The sequence below is a fragment of the Leucoraja erinacea genome, chromosome 18 (assembly GCF_028641065.1).
Source record: "Leucoraja erinacea ecotype New England chromosome 18, Leri_hhj_1, whole genome shotgun sequence".
NCBI lineage: Eukaryota > Metazoa > Chordata > Chondrichthyes > Rajiformes > Rajidae > Leucoraja > Leucoraja erinaceus.
In genome coordinates, this window is record NC_073394.1 from 12,233,574 (window position 1) to 12,254,560 (window position 20,987).

The following is a 20,987-nucleotide window of genomic DNA, read 5'->3' on the forward strand; positions in this document are numbered from 1 at the left end:
ATTTCCTTCATTCATTCCTTCATTCCTTCATTCATCCCTTCATCCCTTCATTCATTCATACCTGCGCTCTATGCAGTCGTTTCACCTCCTCTTTCTTCAGCTGCAGCAGGGCAGTGTCCTGCACCTTCCTTCGTCTCGTTGCCTGACAAAAAAGATGGAAACCTATGAAAACTGTGTAGGAAGGAACTGCAGATATTGGTTTAAACCGAAGATACTGTAAACACAAGAAGCCGGAGTAAATCAGCAGGACAGGCACAGCAACATCTCTGGAGAGAAGGAATGGGTGACGTTTTGGGTCGAGACCCTTCTTCAGAATAGTGAAAACTGACAGCTTTCACCTTTAACTTGGATTGGACAGGCCTGGATAGAGTGGATGTGGAATGTGGAGAGGATATTTCCACTAGTGGGAGGGTCCAGGATCAGAGGTCAGAGCCTCAGAATTAATGAACATTTTTTTAGGAAGATGAGGAATTTCTTTAGTCAGAGGGTGGTGAATCTGTGGAATTCATTGCCAAGGAAGGCTGTGGAGGTCAAGTCAATGGATATTTTTAAAGCAGAGTTAGATAGATGCTTGATTAGTACGTTGTCAAGGATTATGGGGAAAAGGCAGGAGAATGGGGTTAGGAGGAAGAGATAGATTAGCCACGGTTGAATGGTGGGGTCGACTTGATGGGCTGAATGGCCTAATTCTGCTCCTAGCCCATGACCTTACGACCTTTAACAGAGCTTTAGGGTTTGAAGGAGCTGTACTGGGCAGAGGGTGGTGGGTGCCTGGAATGCAGTACCTGGGGTGGTGGTGGAAGCAGACATGATGGTGCATTTGAAGAGGCTTTTATACACTGTGTAATCATATATAACCTTTTCGCTGACTGGATAGCACACAACATAAAAGCTTTTCACTGTACCTCGGTACACGTGACAATGCCACACTAAACTGAAGTGAATATGGATGTGTAGAGAACGGAGGGATATCCATCACGTGCAGGCAGAGATTAGTTTAACCTGGCATCATGTTTGGCACGGACATTGTGGGCTGAAGGGCCTGTCCCTGTGCTGCACTGTTCTGCATTCCATAATGGTCAGCAAGATTACAGGAGGGAGAGATGTGACGCCATGGGTTATTTCAGCAAGGGTCAGGACACTCTGAGAGGTGTTATGTAAATCTTCCTACAATCATCACCGCTGAAGTTTAAAGTCCCTGTCCCACTTTCCCGAGTTACCCACGAATTCCCCCGAGTTTTCCCCTTGGTTCAAACTCGGAGAATGTCCGTAAGGAGGCCGTAGGAGTCTGTAGATATTTTGTAGTGGAGCGTAATGCCAGCCGTAGGTACTCAGGGCATCAGGTAAGCCAGGACGTTTTTTCAGCATGTTGAAAAATGTCCACGGGTAAAAATAATAGCCCCGAGTACCTAGCATCTCCGAGTTTGAATCAAGGGGAAAGCTCAGGAGAATTCGTGAGTAACCCCGGAATTTGGGACATGGGCTCAATTTTCTAACAGCCAAAATGATCAAGGACCATTTACATCCCGATCATTCCTTCTTCTCCCCTCTCCCATCCTGCACATGTACCAGTCTAAATGACTCCTAAAGGTCGCTATTGTACCTGCCTCAACTACTTCCTCTGGCAGCTCGTTCCAGATATTCCTCTACCTCCGTGTGAAAAATGTAACCTTTAGACATTTTGGCTTCAGAGATACAGCGCAGAAACAGACCCTTCGGCCCACCGAGTCCATGCCGACCAGTGACCACCCCGTCACACTAACCCTATCCTACACACACTAGGGACAATATATCATGTTAGCGAGCCAATTAACCTACAAACCTGTACATCATTGGAGCGTGGAAAAACCGGAGCTCTTGAAGAAAACCCACATAGTCACAGGGAGAACGTGCAAACTCCGTACAGACAGCACCAGTAGTCAAGATCGAACCCGATCTCTGGCGCTGTAAAGAAGCAACTGTGCCACTGTGCCACCTCTCGCTTTTAAATTTCCCCCCTCTAATCTTAAATCTGTGCCCTCTAGTTCTATACTCCTCTACCCCAGGAATAGGATTCCCCTGTCGATGCCCCTCATAATTTTATAAATCTCGACAAGATCATCCCTCAGCCTCCTACGTCCAAAGAAAAAAGTCCCAGCCTATCCAACCTCCCCCTGTAATTCATGCCTGTAAACCCAGGTAACATCCTGGTGAATCTCCTCTGCACGCTCTCCAACAGGTGAGTAAAGAATGGGACGTGTAGCAGAAACATCAGCACACTAAGGGGCCGAATGGCCTTCCTATGCAGTAGAGTCACTGCAACGGGAATCCTACTGGTCAAATTCTTCCCACCCATTCCGTTGAAGTTCCGTCCAATTAACCCTTGTTTCTCCGGGTCGGGAGGGGGTGGGAAGTGCTATAATTTCCCCAAAAGTGAAACACTGCAGATGTTGGAATTCTGAAATAAAACAGAGAAAGCTGCAGATACTTGGGCAGTACATCAGTGTCGGAGGAGCTCACCTTTTGCTTGCCTTCAGATGGTTCGTCCAAGGAGGATTCGGATTCATCTTCAGTGAACTGGGAGCCCACCAGCTGATCCTCAGGGCCTGCAAAGGAAGAAGGGAGTCTGAGACAAGTCTGAACCCCTGCACCATCCACGGCATTTAACCTGCGCAGATCACATACAACCCGGCTTCATCGCATCTCCTCACCTGCTATCCCTGCGCTCAGCACTCTCCGGCCAAGAGCAACCGACATTTAAACAATCACAAGGAACTGCAAATGCTGGTTTGCAAAAAAAAAAGACGCAGTGTTCGAGCAACTCAGAGGGTCAGGGAGCACCGCTGGAGACCATGGACAGGTGACGTTTAAGGTCGGGACCTTTCTTCCAACTTCAGTCGGAAGTTGAAATCTGGCAACTATTGCATTTGAACTTAGTGGGACGATTCCATTCATGGGGTGCCTAATCGGGGGGGTTATCTTTATGTGTGGCAATAGCTTCACTGGTGGCACGTTGGCGCAGCATTAGAGTTGCCGCCTTAGAGGGCCAGAGACCCGGGTTTAATCCTGACAACGGGTGCTGTCTTTATTGAGTTTGTGTGTTCTACCCGTGACCTGCGTGGGTTTTCTCCGGGAGCTCCGGTTTCCTCCCACACTCCAAAGGCACACAGGTTTGTAGGTAAATTGGCTTTGGTAAAAATTGTAAATTGTCCCTAGTGTGTGTAGATCAGTGTAAATGTGCGGGGATCGCTGGCCGGCGCGGACTCGGTGGGCCGAAGGGCCTGCTTCGACGCTGTATCTCTAAAGTCTAACGTAGACTCTAACAGTCCGTGGCTGGTGTACTTTGAAAGCTGCACATTTTCGAGTGAATTTGTAAATCACAAAAATACATGTTGGTAAATTACTGCAGCAGTCAGATGAGCTCCTGAATAACAGTGGCTCATTTGCCCTGTTAATTCCCGTTGTTTCAAACAGCCCTGGGCTCAGTAGCATCTGGAAAATATATCCACACTGTGGACATCTGTTGAGGCAAAACATTTGGCGTCATACTGTCTAGTGAGATTTAAAAATAAGCATTTCAAAAGGGTAATTGAAAACTATTGTAGTGTGATGAAATATTAATAACTTGCTAACATGCAACACAAATTAACAACATAAATATTCATATTTGCCCTGTGCCTGCCATGTTAGGATGCCACAATCAAGATGAAGATGCATCATCTCACTGCTTATCCCTGTGCCGATCGAAAAACCTTTTAGACGCCACCGTAGCATCTGCTTCCGCCACCAGCCCCTGGCAGCGTGTTCCAAACACCCACCACTCTCAGTGTAAAACAATAATCTTGCCCCCCCGCACATCTCCTCTCCCCTTAATGCTATGCCCTCTAATGCTTGATATTTCCATCCTGGGGAACAAGACTCTGACTGTCTAGGAAGGAACTGCAGATGCTGGTCTGCACCGAAGACAGGCACAAAATGCTGGAGTAACTCAGCAAATCGGGCAGCATCTCTGGCGAGAAAGAATGGGCAACGTTTCGGGTTGAGACCCGACATCAGACTGTGATTGTTTACCCCATCTATGCCTCTCGTAATTTTATATACTTCTATTAGGTGTCCCCTCAGCCTCCAAAGCTCCAGAGAACACAGTCCATTTAAATCTAATATGCCCTATAATCCCGGCAGCTCGAAAGCCTCCATATCCTTTCTGGAATGGGCCGAGCAATCTGTTTTATCTCAGATTTTCAGCATCTGCAGTCATTGGTTATCACCCGTCCACAGGCACCTGAGCCTCTGCCACTGCCCACCATTTGGAAGCCATTTGAACTGAGTTCTCCTAGATCCAGTATTTTAACAAGAGTTGCACATGTACCTAGGGGTGGGCTGAGCCCATATGCAGCTTGGAGTGTGGGAGGAGTGAAGACTTTGGCAATGGACTTCTTCAACTCTTTGTGCCTGACGCTCTTCCTCTTAAAGCTGGTCATCAGACGACGGATATCACCCTTGGAAGTCCCCTCTCCGGCATCGTCCAATGCAGAGGGACTAGCCTGGCCATCCTTGTCCTTCTCTTTCCGGTTGGAACGATGGCTGCCCTTCCCCAAGCTTGCGCCCGTCCCATCGACTGAACCACTAGGCTTTGGGGAGTTGGGGAACAGTCCTGGGCGAGGGGAGGCGGGAGGTTCTGAAGGTGATCCTTTGTCCCGGGGTGGAAAGGGAGACCGTGGCCTAACGGCGCGGAGCCAGTGGCCGTCACTCGGTGCCAGGGATGCACCAAGAGACAATCCATGGAAGGAACTGCTGGAGAAGGTCCTTGCCCATCTGGTCTTGCTTTTCTTCTCCTGGGGCTGTTCCACTGCGTTAGGAAGCACTGGGCTCTTGCTCTCAAAGAAGGACTTCCTAAATGCATTCACTAAGAAGGTCAGCGGTGACCCGGGAGACTCTGGGCCTGGACTTTTGGTGTGGGCACCTTCCATGGTGGGAGAGTCGAGGGGACCACTTTGGTCCGACCTGATTGAAATAGCTGGCGGGGACAAAACTGATGACATGGCTGGATGCTGCCGGCCAGGATCTGGAAGGAGCATCTCTGCGGCATCGCTCTCCGTCTGCATGGCTCCACCATCCTCCAGATCTGTTTCCATGGACCTGTGACCTGTATGTGGAGGACTCCACCCCAGTGGGTGGGACGGTGCTCTGGGGGAAGGGGTGTCACCCCGACTCTCCCCTCTTGCAGAGGTCGGACTCGGCCGGCTCAAGTCCCCCAACCCCGCGGCAGCTTCTGAAGGTCCAGGATCTCCTGACCAAGTAGCGTCTGGGACCAGGGTCTCGCTCCGCCTGTTCTCCGCGGGCTCACTGCCGCTCCAGCACGACAGCTTGTGGACGGTCCTGGGCGACCGGCTTGCTGCCGCCGGCCGCAGCCTCCCGGTGGTCAGTTGTGCCGTGGAGTCGGTGCCGAGGCGAGGGCGGCACACGGCGTCTCCTTCCTCGGCTCTCTGTTGCCGCGGTGACCTGTGAGGCAAGGAGTAACCCCTGGTCAGGTGTGACCGGACCTGAAATCAGAAGAGTTCAGATCAACACCATATCAGCACTAAAGCAAGATGTAAAAGACCCTTGGGCAGCTACATGGGTCAGAGAGGTTTAGAAGGATAAAGGCCAAATGGCACTAGTTTAGATGGGGCATCTGGTCAGCATGGACGAGTTGGACCAAAGTAGTCTAAACTATGACAAGTCATAGTCATGGTTCACTTGCCCAGTACGTCTCCTTTAAAAATGTTGCTCTTCTCACCTGAAAGCTATGTCCTTTCATATCCACCCTGGGGAAAAAAGGTTCTGATTGTCTACTCTATCTATGCCTCCCATGAATTTACAGTATATACTTCCTTCAGCTCTCCCTTCAGCCTCCAAAGCTGCAAACAAAACCATCCAAGTTTGTCCAGCCTCTCGGTAGAGCTAATACCCTCTGATCCAGGCACCATTCTGGGAAACTAAAACTCCATTGTAGCTCCATATCCCTCTGTAATACCATTCCCCTCTTCAGAAAATTGGACACCAGCTGTTCATCCTCCACTGCCTGCTGGACATACAATTCAATCACTAGTGATACATTTGCAAAGGTGGCAACACAAGTAGATAGAGTGGTAAGGAAGGACGCAGTGTGGTGTGCTCGCCTTCATTGGTCGAGGCATTGAGCATAAGAGTCAGGATGCCATGTTGCAGCTGAATATAGAGTAGTGCGTGCAGTTCCGGGCGTCCCATTGTGGAGGCTTTAGAGAGGGTGCAGAGGAGCTTTACCTGTCTGAGTTGGAGGGTAGTGGCTCGAAGGAGAGGTTGGACAAAAGTAGAAACAGGCTCCTCTTAAGGAGATGTACTGGGCAAGTCTTGTTTATACACAGATGCTGACAGATGTAGGAAGGAAGTGCAGATGCTGGTTTAAACCGAAGATAGACACAAGTAGCTGGAGTAACTCATTGGAACAGACAGCATCTCTGGAAAATAGGAATAGGTGACGATTCGGGTCGAGACCTAGATGCCTTCCTGAGCTGGTCCCATTTGCCTGCGTTGGATCCATATCGCTCTAAGTCTCTCCTATCCATGGACCTCTCCCACAGCCCTTGAAGCATTGTAATTGTACCTGCATCAATCACTTCCTGGGTACCTGGAAGGTGCTGCCAGGGTTGTGGTGGCGGTGGAGGCAGATGCATTAGTTACTTGAAGAGATTTGCGGATAGGCACATGGAAATGCAGCAAATAGAGGTGATATGGATCAAAGATCCTATAGCGAGCAAGATAGATCACTCGACGAGAAAGTCGTAGTACGGTCATGGGCAGATTCATGGGTAATTTTCGGCCCCATTTCCGTAACCGGCTTCCGTCTCCGCACCAAAGATCCCGTAGCGGAGCAAAGATAGTGTGGAGACGCAAGCCAGTTACGGAAACATTCTCGTAAAAATAAAAGTTATTTGGTAAAAATCTTCTCCTCATTTTCAGAATTATAATTTATTAACACAAACTGTTCCCCCGCAATGTTGATTACATTGCGAGTCGGGTCGGGTCCGGTCGGGTCGGGTCGGGTTACTGAAATGGATGAAAAAAAGGCCCATGTTCCACTCCGTTGCATACTACACGTCAGCCCATTGCATTTAGCAGGAGTGGTCTATCTTGCTCCGCTATAGGATCTTTGATATGGATCACCTGCAGGCAGAGGAGATTAGTTTACAGGCGCTTGAGATTAGCATCATGTTCAGCACTGACATGATGGATCAAAGGTCCTGTTCCTGTGCTGCGCTGTTCTATATTCACGTTCATTAATCCAATCCGTTAACAAAAGCCCAGGTTTGTAATTAACCACTGACTTGGCATAAATTACCATTTGCACAAAGGAGTCACCTTCATTCTGCTAACCTGTGAGGACAAGAGTTATACTACAATTGTACAAGAGGTTGGTGAGACTGTTGTGTGCAGCACAGGTCTCCCTGTTCTCGCGAGGGTGTGAGATCTAAAGAGCGTGCAGAAGAGATTCGCAAGGAGATTGCAGGGACTGGAGGGTTGATTATTAAGGAAAGACCGGACAGGATGGGAGTTTTTTTCCCTGGAGCAAAGGAGGCTGAGGGGTGACCTTATGGAGGTTTATAAAATCATGCATTAGAGATGTGATAGAAGGCCAGTAGTTTAGTATAGTCTAGAGCAGTGGTTCCCAACTTTTTTTAGCTCATGGCCCCCTTGGGATCTTTTAATTTTTCTGTGGTCCCCCCTGACATTATTAGCGGAAAAGAAGTACTTCAATATTATAATACCTTCCATAAAAATATCAGTGTCTATTAATTGCACATATATTCTCTTTTATTCTATTCCACAAACATCAAAAATATTTAAACTACATAGATTTTAATTTATTAGAACTGAAATTTAGGCAACAGGGTGGTAGCTCTGTGGCCCCCTTCATTGAACCTGTGGCCCCCTAAATCACAAAATGTTTCTGTGGCCCCCCTGAAATTTGCCATGGCCCCAGGTTGGGAATCACTGGTTTGGAGATACAACATGGAAACAGGCCCTTCGGCCCACCGAGTCCATGCCGATCAGCGATCCCTGGATACTAGCACTATTCTAAACACTACGGACAACGTACAATTTTAACTGAAGCCAATTAACCTACAAATCTGTGCATCTTTGGATTGTGGGAGCAAACCGGAGCACCCAGCGAAATCCCACGCGGTCACGGGGAGAACGTGCTAACTCCGAGCAGACAGCATCCCGTAGTCAGGGTTGAACCCGGGTCTCTGCCACTGCACCGTAAATGCAGGCAGCTTCACTTCCCAATAGCCTGTTGGTCGGTCGGTCGGTCGGTCAGAGTGAGTTAACTCCTCACAGGAGGTGTGGACGGTGAATCTTACCTGGGATGGATGTTCCTGGATTTCGGGGGAGGTGGGCGAATTCACTGCTCCCTCTCTCCCCGCCTGCTCCATCTTCTTCCGCAACAGCAAGGGGAGCTCTGTTAATGAGAAACATCACTCACATAACAAGACCATCACTCCCAGCCTCAAGCTTGAAGCCACCATGTTGTACGCAGCTAACACTGGCCTCCCATTTTTGCATGTCTTTCATTCATTTGTTCTATATCTCTTGTTTTCCTTTCCACTGACTCTCAGTTACTCCAGCTTTCGGTGTCTATCTTCGGTTTAAACCAGCATCTGCATGTTCCTTCCTGCACATCTTGTACATTATAGTGTCTCAGAGACACAAGCGGCAGGTCGTGCCTGTCCCGGGAGGTCTACACGCCTCTCCCGCTTGGCAATGCACCTCGTTAACTTCACTAAAATCCAAACACCCTCGGTCTCTCACACCAACACACAACCACGCACAAATGGACAAGGAGTGTGGGGTCCTGGGAACACCACCATCCACAGCTTCCCCTCCAACTCATGCACCATCCACTTAATGAAAATACATCGCTGTCCATTAATCGAACGTGGGTCTGATCCCTGGGACCCTCTCCTTCCAGTACACTCCATCCCTTCTTGCTATTTAGGGAGTGCAGCGTAGGTTAACAAGGTTAATTCCCGGGATGGCAGGACTGTCATATGCTGAGAGAATGGAGCGGCTGGGCTTGTACACTCATTGTACACTCATGATATCTCATTGAACCATATAAAATTATTAAGCGTTTTGACACGCTAGAGACAGGAAACATGTTTCCGATGTTGGGGGAGTCCAGAACCAGGGGCCACAGTTTAAGAATGTTTGCCATTTAGCCATTTAGAACGGAGTCGAGGAAACACTTTTTCTCACAGAGAGTTGTGAGTGTGGAATTCTCAGCCTCAGAGGGCGGTGGAGGCCGGTTCTCTGGATACTTTCAAGAGAGAGCTAGATAGGGCTCTTAAAGATAGCGGAGTCAGGGGATATGGGGAGAAGGCAGGAACGGGGTACTGATTGGGGATGATCAGCCATGATCACATTGAATGGCGGTTCTGGCACGAAGGGCCGAATGGCCTACTCCTGCACCTATTGTCTATTGTCTATTCCCCAGTTCCCTCAGGGGAAATGGAGGATGGGCAATAAGTGCTGAATTCACCGGCATTTGCGATGTATTGGAAACGTCCTTATGTGACCTCTTCTCCCAGTGTCCACCACAGCTGATCCCCAGCCCATGGAAAAGTAGCAAACATCTTCCTTATATGTAGGCACAAGGAACTGCTGTTTACACAACAAAAAAAGACACAAAGTACTGGAGTAACTCAGCAGGCCAGGCAGCATCTCAGGAGGAACATGGGTGGGCGACGTTTCAGGACGCGACCCTTCGGGAAGTATCCCGACTTGAAAGATCACCAAGCCGTGCGTTCCAGACATGTGTAGGAAGGAACCGCTGACGCTGGTTTGCACCGAAGACCGACACAAAATGCTGGAGTAACTCAGCGGGTCCTGCAGCATCGCTGGAGAGAAGGAATGGGTGACACCTCCGGTAAGTAAGTAAGTAAGTTTATTGGCCAAGTATTCACATACAAGCAATTTGCCTTGGTGCTCCGCCCACATGTAACAACATGACAGTTACGAATGACTCAGAAAAAACTAAACATTAATAATAATAAAACATTAATGATGAAACACCATTGATCAAGCATGTGAACCAACAAAATACCAGATCAAAGGGAGGCTACAGATTATTAGCTGTTGAGTAGAGCATCTACTAGTCGAGACCCTTCCGTAGATGCTGCCTGACCATCTGAGTTACTCCAGCACTTCCTTACATGATTAAATGATTCAGAATGTCAACTCCAATCAGTTTGAAGACTACGTTTGCAAGAATGTCACTCAGTTACTTTTTCAGGCCCAGTTCCCATTTGCAAAAATTAATCTTTAATTGAACTTTATCCCATCCCCCCCGGGACAGTCCAAACTCCTTCCAGCCCAAATAAACCTGGTCGGCACCGCAAACCAACAGGTTGGCTCTAACCTTGACAGATAATGTGTTCGTGTATGCATATTTATAATCAGAGAATAATTGATTTGTAGTTTAATGAAGATTTGGACAAGCAGTAGCTATCATCATGTGAGCTTTTACTGCCCCCTTGTGGGAGTTTACATCATAGCGACGAGACCTGCGGGTTCCTGCTTGTGTCTGAAGAAAGGTCCCAACCCCAAAATGCTGCCTATCCATCCCCCCCCCCCCCCCCCCCCCCCCCCCCCCATAGATGCTGCCTGGCCCGCCGAGTTACTCCAGCACTTTGTCTCTTTTTTTGTAAACCAACATCTGCGTTTCATTGTATCGAAAGATGAACGTGCCTGATAGCGAGTTCTTTAAAAAAAGATGATTTGAAGAATGAAAATTGTAAAGAGCTTCTTTGTGTTTTGCTCAAGATTCCACCATCTGCAGTTCCTTGCGTCCGTGGAGGTTAGTGTGTCAGACTGAGGAAACCACACCTGGAATACAGCAGGCCCTGTTCTCACATAACTTCTAGATCCAGCCGCTAGTTTAGACTGTCGAGGAACAGCCTGGAAACAGGCCCTTCGGCCCACCGAGTCCACACTGACCAGCGATCACTCGCACTATCCCACACACTAGGGACAATTTACGATTTACAGGAGCCAATTAACCTGCTGTACGTCTCTGGAGTGTGAAAGGAAACCGGAGCATCCGGAGAAAACCCACACGGTCAGATGGTGAACATCCAAAGTTCGTACAGACAGCACCCATAGTTAGGATCGAACCCAGGTCTCTGGCACAGTAAGGAAGCAACCCTCCCGCTCTGCCACCATGCCACCCCACAGTATCATCTGAAAGAAGCACTCTCTCAGTACTGCCCCTCCCAAAGTCCGATGTTCTCTCTGTGGTTAACAGGCAGGCTACCGAGAAAGATCTGTGAGAAATGATCAGCGATATAACATTTTTTGTATCTTACTGTTGCAAAGTTTTTTCCTCCACTTCTCCTGTCTGTCCATGGCAGGGGACTGGAAGCTTTTAGCTCGCCTGAGGGCTGTGGGTGAGAGGAATACAATAGAATATATTAATGCATGATTAAAAAAATCTTCACTGGCTCTCTCTGAAAACCACTTCTGCAAAGAAGCCCTGGTCTATCACAGGCACAGTCCTTCCCTCCACCGAAGCGCTGCCTCAAGAGGGTGGCATCTCTCATCAGGGATGCCCTCCATCCGAGCCGTGCCCTCTTCTCACTGCTACCAGCGGGCAGGAGGAGGTACAGATGCCTGAAGTCCCGCACCACCAGGTTGAGGAACAGCTACTTCACTGCAACCATCAGGTTCTTGAACCGACCCGGACAGTGAACTCAACCCAAAACGCCACCCATTCCTTCTCTCCAGAGATGCTGCCTGTCTCGCTGAGTTACTCCAACATTTTGTGTCTGTCTGTCTAAACCAGCATCTGCACAACTCTAAACATCAGATTCAGATTCAGATTCAATTTTAATTGTCATTGTCAGTGTACAGTACAGAGACAACGAAATGCATTTAGCATCTCCCTGGAAGAGCGACATAGCAAATGATTTGAATAAATAATAATAAGTGTCCGGGGGGGGGGTGGTGATTGGCAGTCAACGAGGTACGTTGTTGAGTAGAGTGACAGCCGCCGGGAAGAAGCTGTCTTCATATACCTTGACAAAGGAAAACTACAGATCACCTCTTGCTTAACCCTGGACTTGGCTTTCCAATTGTGTTTTGAACGAAATACTTTCTTTTTCGCAGTCTTTCTATTTTCACTGTCATGTAAAATTGTAGATGTGATTTATGTATGATTTATGTTTTAGTGTTTGTCTGAGTCTATGTGGCTGTGAGGCTGCTGCAAGCTAGGTTGGTTGTGCCTGTACTTCACTGTACTTCATGCAGGCGACAGTCAACTCAATGACTTTAACTTCTATAATCAGGGCTCTGGGAGGAAGTTTGAGGGAAAAAAACAAGGTATGGGAGGATTTGTGGAGTGAAAGGGACAGGTAACGCTTCGGGTCAAAAACCTTCGCTTTCCCTCTCTCTCCATCCCTCCCCCACCCTAGTTCTCCGACTAGTTTCACTGGCCTCCTGATTTCATTTTACCTATTCTACGCCTTATTGTCATCTTCCCCTCAACAAGCAATGGTCTATTCTACTATTTTCTTGATCTAGCACTATACGCTACATGCTATACGCTACATGCTACACGCTACATGCTACACGCTACACACTACGAATCCCAGTTGTGGAGACACTGGTATTGTTGTCTTGTTGTAGGACATTGATCATTCTTTTTATTCTAGATTTTAATTAATGTATTGTGTGTTTTTTTTTTATATATAATTTATTATGCTTTTATAAGTGATATACTAAGATTTTAAATGTACTTTATGATGTTTTTTAATATGCAATGTATTTTTTAGTAATGTCCCTTGTCTGGACCTTGAGTCAGAAATAAAGATTATTATTATTATTATTATACCCTTCGATCTCTCATTTTCACACCTTACCTTTCCATGTCTCCCTCTCCCCGACTCTCAATCTGAAGAAGTGTCTCGACCCAAAACGTCACCCCCTTCCATCTCTCCAGAGATGCTGTCTATCTCCCTGAGTTACTCCAGCTTTTTGTGTCTATCTTCGGTTTAAACCCTCAACTGCAGTTTGTTCCTACAAGTTGTTAGCTGTTAGTTGGGTGAAAACGAGCCAGCAATGGCCTATTTCCTTTATCATCAATACATTTTTGCATATCTTTCATTCATTGTTCTATATATCTCTCTCTACATCATTGTCTTTATCTCTCGTTTCCCTTTCCCTGTGTCTTTGAGTCTGAAGAAGGGTCTCGACCCGAAACGTCGCCCATTCCTTCTCTCCAGAGATGCTGCCTGTCCCGCTGAGTAACTCCAGCATTTTGTGCCCTTTTTCAGACTGATGGAAGTTGCAGTGGGAGTGAACGGGTGCAGTTATGCGATGTGGTCACCAGGTGGCAATGCAGTTCACCAACTGGTCACTGGATCGCTGTAAAGTTGTCTGAATATGGCCCCTGTCACAAGCCTACGGAAAAGCCGAGGTCCTTGACAGGCGGCTAAATGGTCCTCTTTGCAACGAGACTCTCAGTGGCATCACGCTGGAGGGAGCGGAAATGTCAGCGGTTGTCAACATTGCCCAACGCATCACCGGTTCCTTGCTCCCCTCCATTGAGTCTGTCCAAAGCAAGCGCTGTCTGCGGAGGGCGCTCAGCATCGCCAAGGACTGCTCTCACCCCAACCATGGACTGTTTACCCTCCTACCATCCGGGAGGCGCTACAGGTCTCTCCGTTGCCGAACCAGCAGGTCGAGGAACAGCTTCTTTCCGGCGGCTGTCACTCTACTAAACAACGTACCTCAGTGACTGCCAATCACCCCCCCCCCCCCCCCCCCCCCGGACACTTATTATTATTTATTCAAATCGTTTGCTATGTCGCTCTTCCAGGGAGATGCTAAATGCATTTCGTTGTCTCTGTACTGTACACTGACAATGACAATTAAAATTGAATCTGAATCTGAATCTGAATGATGTGTTAAACCCACGCGGTTACAGGGAGAACATGCAAAATCCATAGCAGCACCCGTAGTCAGGATTGAACCCGCCCGGGTCTCTGCCGCTGTGAGGCAGCAACTCTACTGCTGTGCCACCATGATTCATTTACCTTCCTGGGGAGTGGAGGTGGTGTAGGGTGATCCGGGCTCAGCTTCCTCTTCAACCTGGGACTCGCTGCCTCTGTGTCCAGGCCCCATGGGTCCTGCCATTGAACCGCCTGGGCCCGAGGTGTCCAGCACAGTGGGGGTGTGGGCTGCTTCCATCTCCACATCAGAGCTACAGTGGATAAAGCACAGCAAGAGAAGATGAGAGAGTAGACTAAAATGCTGGAGAAACTCAGGGGGTGAGGCAGCATCGATGGAGCGAAGGAAATAGGCAACGTTTCGTGTCGAGACCCTTCTTCAGACTGATGTGAGGGTGGGGGGGGGGCGGGAAGAAGAAAGGAAGAGGCGGAGGCGGTGGGCTGAGGGAGAGCGGTGAAGGGGAGTAGAAAGCAGGGACTACCTGAAATTAGAGAAGTCAATGTTCATACCGCTGGGGTGTAAACTACCCAAGCGAAATACGAGGTGGCGCTCCCCCAATTTACGGTGGGCCTCACTCTGCCCATGGAGGAGGCCCAGGACAGAAAAGTCGGATTCGGAATGGGAATCTACATCCGCTGCTCTAGGTGTCAGCTGCTCTACATCGGTGAGACCAAGCGTAGGCTTGGCGATCGCTTCCCCCAACACCTCCGCTCGGTTAGCATTAACCAGCCTGATCTCCCGGTGGCTCAGCACATCAACTCCATGGCCAGAGTGAGGCCCACTATAAATTGGAGGAGCAGCATCTCATATTTCACTTGGGCAGTTTACACCCCAGCGGTATGAACATTGGCTTCTCTAATTTTCAGTCCCTGCTTTCTCCTCCCCATCTCAGCGTTCCCTCAGCCCACTGTCTCCGCCTCTGCCTTTCTTCCCGCCCCCCCCCCCCCCCCCCCCACCCTTGCATCAGTCTGAAGAAGGGTCTCGACCCGAAACATTGCCTATTTCCTTCGCTCCATAGATGCTGCCTCACCCGCTGAGTTTCTCCAACATTTTTGTCTACCTTCGATTTTCCAGCATCTGCAGTTCCTTCTTAAGCAAGAGAAGATGAGATGAGTCCCCCACCAGGCCTAGCAGTGGAGGGACTGCTCCCCCCCACTTCAGACCATGCCCCGGCAAGAAGTGGCCATGCAACTACTGCCCCCACTGCTATCAGGCCCCTGAACCACGTACCCCTCTCACACCCCCTTCCCTGAGGAGCTGCCACCTACTCCTCCGCTTAACCTCAACCTCGTTTGGTTATCCTACTATGGAACAGTAATATTCTATCGCACTAAGACCTTGCACAACCTTGCACCATTCCGCTGTTTTGCACTTGTCATTGTATGTCATAGTCATAGAGTGATACAGTGTGGAAACAGGCCCTTCGGCCCAACTTGCCCTCACCGGCCAACAATGTCCCAGCTACACTAGTCCCACCTGCCTGCGCTTGGTCCATATCCCTCCAAACTTGTCTTATCCATGTACCCGTCTAACTGTTTCTTAAATGTTGGGATATTCCCAGCCTCAACTACCTCCTCTGGCAGCTTGTTCCACACACCCACCACCCTTTGTGTGAAAACGTTACCCCTCAGATTCCTAATTAATCTTTTCCCCTTCACCTTGAACCTTTGTCCTCTGGTCCTCGATTCCCCTATTCTGGCCAAGAGAGAGAGTACAGTATTATAGTATTTAATGATTCAATAGCTCTTTATTATCACATTATCAACATGGATAGGACAGGTATGGAGGGATATGGACCAAAAGCAGGCAGGTGGGCCTAGTGTAGCTGGGACATGCTGGCCGGCATGGGCAAGTTGGGCTGAAGGGCCTGTTTCCACACTACCTGACTCTATAACTCATTGTATCGAGGTACTGTGAAATTCTTTTTTTTTTGCATGCAGTTCAGTAAATTATTACTATACATAAATGCAATCCCAGATTGAGTACAAAGTGTATAGAAATAACCCACTGAGACCATATAGCTCATTCTCACCTAGCCCACAGCTAACAATCCCATCGTCATCTATTCCTTCGCTCCATAGATGCTGCCTCACCTGCTGAGTTTCCCCAGCATTTTTATCTACCCACAGCTAACAATGGCCTGTTTCCTTTATCATTGTTGCTATTTTCCATGTTTCATTCATTTGTTCTATATCCCTCCACACCACTGGCTATACCTCTCGTTTTACTCTCCCCTGACTCTCAGTCTGAAGAAGGTCCTCGACCCGAAACGTCACCTATTCCTTTTCTCCAGAATGCTGTCTGACCCATTGAGTTACTCCAGCATTTTGTGTCGATCTTCAGTATCTGCAGTTTCTTCCTACACCATATACGTCAGTCGCCAGGTTTTAGCGCCTTTATCAAAGACCATTATCATTTCTGCATGTACACTGTTTACACAAAGCTTCATGTGAACTAGAATTTCATTGTATCCTGATGACAATGAATCTGAATCTTCCCTGGGGCTTTGGTTAAGGGAAAAAGACTTAATGTATTGGGCAGGCAGACATTTCATCACTGCCGACTCATCAGACAATTCCATTGAGCATCTGAGAATTAACCACACAGTTGAATCATCTGCAGACACAGATCAGGGAGACTTTGCGAGGACACCGGGTTTTAGTAACATTCCACATTGTATTATTAACTGAAGTTATATTCTCGTGTTACAGTGGTGGGATTTGAACTTGTTCATCCAGGCCCCTGATCCAGAAATGTAACTACTGCAAAACTCATTGCAGGCCAGCACAGTGGCACAGCGGTAGAGTTGTTGCCTTACAGCGCCAGAGACCCAGGTTCGACCCTGACTGGGTGGAATTTGCATGTTCTTCCCGTGACTGCGTGGGTTTTCTCCAGGTGCTCTGGTTTCCTCCCACACTCCAAAGAAGTACGGATTTGTAGCTGATGTGTAAGAAGGAACTGCAGATGCTGGTTTACACCGAAGATAGACACAAAATGGTGGAGTAATTCAGCGGGTCAAGCAGCCTCTCTGGAGAAAAGGAATAGGTGATGTTTCGGGTCGAGACCCTTCTTCATCAACTGGAGGTTTCCCCCTCCCCGGCTCTCAGTCTGAAGAAGGGTCTTGACCTGAAATGTCACCTATTCCTTTATCTCCAAGTTTGTAGGTTAATTGACTTTGGTAAAGATTGTAGATTGTTCCAGTGTGCAGGAGAGTCCCAGTATCGCTGGGTGGCATGGACTCGGAGTGGCATGGACTCATAAAACGTGCTGTAGCTCTGAACGAAACATTACTGCACCACCCCAGTCACCCTGCTCCATTCCCCTCCCCCTGGGGCCCCTATTTCCCTTTTTCCTCAACGCTGTTTCCTTCCACCCATTTCCTTCCCTCTGGCTTTGCATTTCACCCCCCCCCCTCCCTTTTCTCTCATCATCCAACACACTTTCCTCTCCATTTCATTTCTAACTTTTGGTCACCTACATCACCCATCGACCTATCTTTGAGCTAGATAGAGCTCTAGGGGCTAGTGGAGTCAAGGGATATGGGGAGAAGGCAGGCACGGGTTATTGATAGGGGACGATCAGCCATGATCACAATGAATGGCGGTGCTGGCTCGAAGGGCCGTATGGCCTCCTCCTGCACCTATTTTCTATGTTTCTATGACCAATCTCCCACTTATATCGAGCTATCACTTGCCAGACTTTGCCCCACACCCACCTCCCCTCTCCCCTTACTCCATCACTGAAGAAGGGTCCTGACCTGAAACGCCCCCATGTCCAGTCCCTCCACAGATGCTGACAGCTTCCTCCAGCACATTATTATTTCCTGCCACAACGAGCCTGAGGTATCATGTCTAGACTTACATTTACCAGCTTCTGGTTTTAATAATCTTTTGCATTGAACTCCTGTCAACCACAAGGACTGTATGGCAACAATGAAACCACAGAGATAGACTTCTCAGTTTCACTGGCTAAATGACTCATTCTTCCTTCAATGCAAGTCAGCAATGAGGCGTGACATCGGACGTTCAGGAAGCAGCAGATTGTGCGGCTCGGTGGCGCAGCGGTAGGGCCTGCAGCCTCCAGGGACCCCGGTTCCATCCTGACCTCGGGCACTGTCAGCGTGGAGTCAGCACGTTCTCCTGGTGACCGCGTGGGTTTCCCCCCCCATCCCCACCCCCACCCCGGCTAATCTAGTTACCTTCCACATCCCAAAGACACGCAGGTTTGTAAGGCCTTCATTGGCCTCTGTAAATCATCCTTAGGATGCTAAAGTGGGCTAACATAGAACTAGTGAACGGGTAATCATTGGTTTGCATGGACACACTGGGCCAAAGGACCTTTTTCCATGCCGTATCACTAATCTAAACGTTGGTTAACAAAAGGTTAATTGGCCTCTGTAAATTGTCCCCAGGTGCTTGAGTGAGTGGTAGAAACTGAGGGGGAGTTTGTGGGAATGCAAGGAGAATAGACGATAGACAATAGGTGCAGGAGTAGGTAATTCGACCCAGCACCGCCATTCAATGTGATCATGGCTGATCATCCCCAATCAGTACCCCGTTCCTGCCTTCTTCTCTCCATATCCCCTGACTCCGCTATTTTTAAGAGCCCTATTTAGCTATCTCATGAAAGTATCCAGAGAGCTGACCTCCACCGCCCACTGAGGCAGAGAATTCCACAGACTCACAACTTTCTGTGAGAAAAAGTGTCTCCTCGTCTGCGTTCGAAACGGCTTACCCCGTATTCTTAAACTGTGGCCCCTGGTTCTGGACTCCCCCAACATCGGAAACATGTTTCTTTCCTCTAGCGTGTCCAAGCCCTTAATAATTTTTTATGTTTCAATAAGGTCCCCTCTCATCATTCTAAACTCAAGAGTATACAAGACCAGCCGCTCCATTCTCTCAGCATATGAAATGGGGTGAGTGTAAATGAGTGTTGGGTCAGTGGGCTGTAGGCTATACAATCTACTAAACACCCCCACATCACCCTCGGCTCCCGGTCTGAACACCGGCCCAGATTGCATCCCGGGAACGGGAGATGTTTCACACCACAGATTGGGATTTGGTACATTGCTCCCTCCAGCTGCTGTTCCCAAATTTGCCAAAATTGTGGTGCAGGATCCTGAAAACTCTGACCCTTCAAGAATTGCCTCTGCCCAGCGACCGTCATGCTCTGGGACACTGCACAACACTATCCTTAGCGTCTATGACGGTGAGCTGAAAGGACACAAAGTGCTGGAGTAACTTCACGGGTCAGGCAGCATCTCCATCTCTGGAGAACATAGAGAGGTGACGTTTCGGGTCAAGTCCTTTCTTCAGAAAGGTCACCTATCCATGTTCTCCAGAGATGATGTCTGATCCGCTGAGTTTCTCCAGCACTTTGTGTCCTTTTGTGTAAAGCAGCATCAGCAGCTCCTACCTGATGGTCACCTATAAATGTATTATTGATTATTACGTAATATCCGTGTTTATATTACATGTATTATTGATTGTTACATAATATTGTGTTTACGGGCCAATTAAACCGCAGAAAGTAGGAATTTCATTGTTCCATAGCCGGTTCATATGACAATGAAACACCTTTGACATGATTTTTGACTTGTGGAACTAAAGTTTAGTATAGTTTAGAGATACTGCATGGAAGCAGGTCTTTCGGCATTCTGAGCTCACGCCAACCCGTTCACTAATTCTATGTTACCCCACTTTCGTATCCTTAGGACAATTAACCTACAAATCCGCACACTCTTTAGGATGTGGGAGGAAACCAGAGCACTGGGAGAAAAACCATGTGGTCACAGGGAGAATGGATTCCACAGGGACAACAGGATCGACCAAGGATCTCTGGCGCTATCAAGAAACAACTCTACCGCTGCGCCACAATGCCGCTCCATTGCACGATGGTGCCGCCCGGTAACTCGTGTTCAGTGGTTATATTTCTGGGCCTTGGGGCCTGGATGGACAAAGGCAGAGTCACAAGTTCAAACCCCACCACAGGACAATAGAATATAAATTCAGTTAATAATACAATGTGGAACGTTACTATAACACAGGGAATCTGTTGTCCTCAAACGGTCTCCCTGATCTGTGTCCAACAGACGATTCAGCTGTGTGGTCAACTCTCAGATGTTCGATGGCATTTGTAGGAAGGAGCTGCAGATGCTGGTTTGTACCGAAGATAGACACAAAAAGCTGCAGTAACTCAGCAGGTCAGGCAGCATCTCTGGAGAGAAGGAATAGGTGACGTGCCGGGTCTGAAGAAGGGTCTCGACCCAAAATGTCACATATTCCTTTTCTCCAGAGATGCTGCCTGACCCGCTGAGTTACTCCAGCTTTTTGTGTCTATCTTTGCTTGATGGAATTGTCTAATGAGTCAGCAGTGATGAAATGTCTGCCTGCCCAACACATTGAAACTTTGCAATGTCTTTGTCCCTTCACCCAAGCCCCAGGCAAGATTCAGATTCAGATTTAGTCACATCCACCTGGATACAATGCTGTGCTGTACAGCGGTTATGGAGGTAGGCTGATGGAATCAGCGAATGGGTTGATATAAGTGGATAGCAGGCAGGGAGAGAATGGCCTCCCTGCCGAGCTCCTGTGTCTGTGACATGCCCTGTCCGATGTGACCCCAGGGCGGGGCTGAGACTCAATGTGTAGGAAGGAACTGCAGATGCTGGTTTATACCGAAGGTAGACACAAAACGCTGGAGTAACTCAGCAGGCCAGGCAGCATCTCTGGAGAGAAGGAATAGGTGATGTCTCAGGTCGGAACTTGGCTCAGGCAGTCTGAAGAAGCGTTCCTTCTGGGCAGATCTGTCAGCATCTGTGGAGGGAATGGGCAGGGGATGTTTCAGGTCGGGACCCTTGGTCAGTGATAGAGTAATGGGAGTGGGAAGACAGCTGGAAGGGCGAGGTGGGGGTGGGGCAAAGCCTGGCAAATGATAGCTTGATATAAGTGGGAGATTGGTCGATGGGTAGAGTAGGTGAC

At 48.5% G+C, this 20,987-nt stretch overlaps 1 protein-coding gene across 2 annotated transcripts in view; it reads right to left on the bottom strand.

The window, feature by feature from the left end:
* LOC129705655 (F-actin-monooxygenase MICAL2-like) overlaps positions 1 to 20,987 on the bottom strand; it is a 131,059-nt gene that overhangs the window by 20,402 nt on the left and 89,670 nt on the right. For both annotated transcript variants that reach the window (XM_055649332.1, XM_055649333.1), the window contains 6 exons: positions 14,094 to 14,260; positions 11,367 to 11,441; positions 8,364 to 8,461; positions 4,349 to 5,522; positions 2,500 to 2,585; positions 62 to 142 (listed from right to left, as the gene is read on the bottom strand). In XM_055649332.1, coding sequence (XP_055505307.1) covers positions 62 to 142; positions 2,500 to 2,585; positions 4,349 to 5,522; positions 8,364 to 8,461; positions 11,367 to 11,441; positions 14,094 to 14,260 — 1,681 coding nt within the window. The remainder of the gene's footprint in view (positions 1 to 61; positions 143 to 2,499; positions 2,586 to 4,348; positions 5,523 to 8,363; positions 8,462 to 11,366; positions 11,442 to 14,093; positions 14,261 to 20,987) is intronic.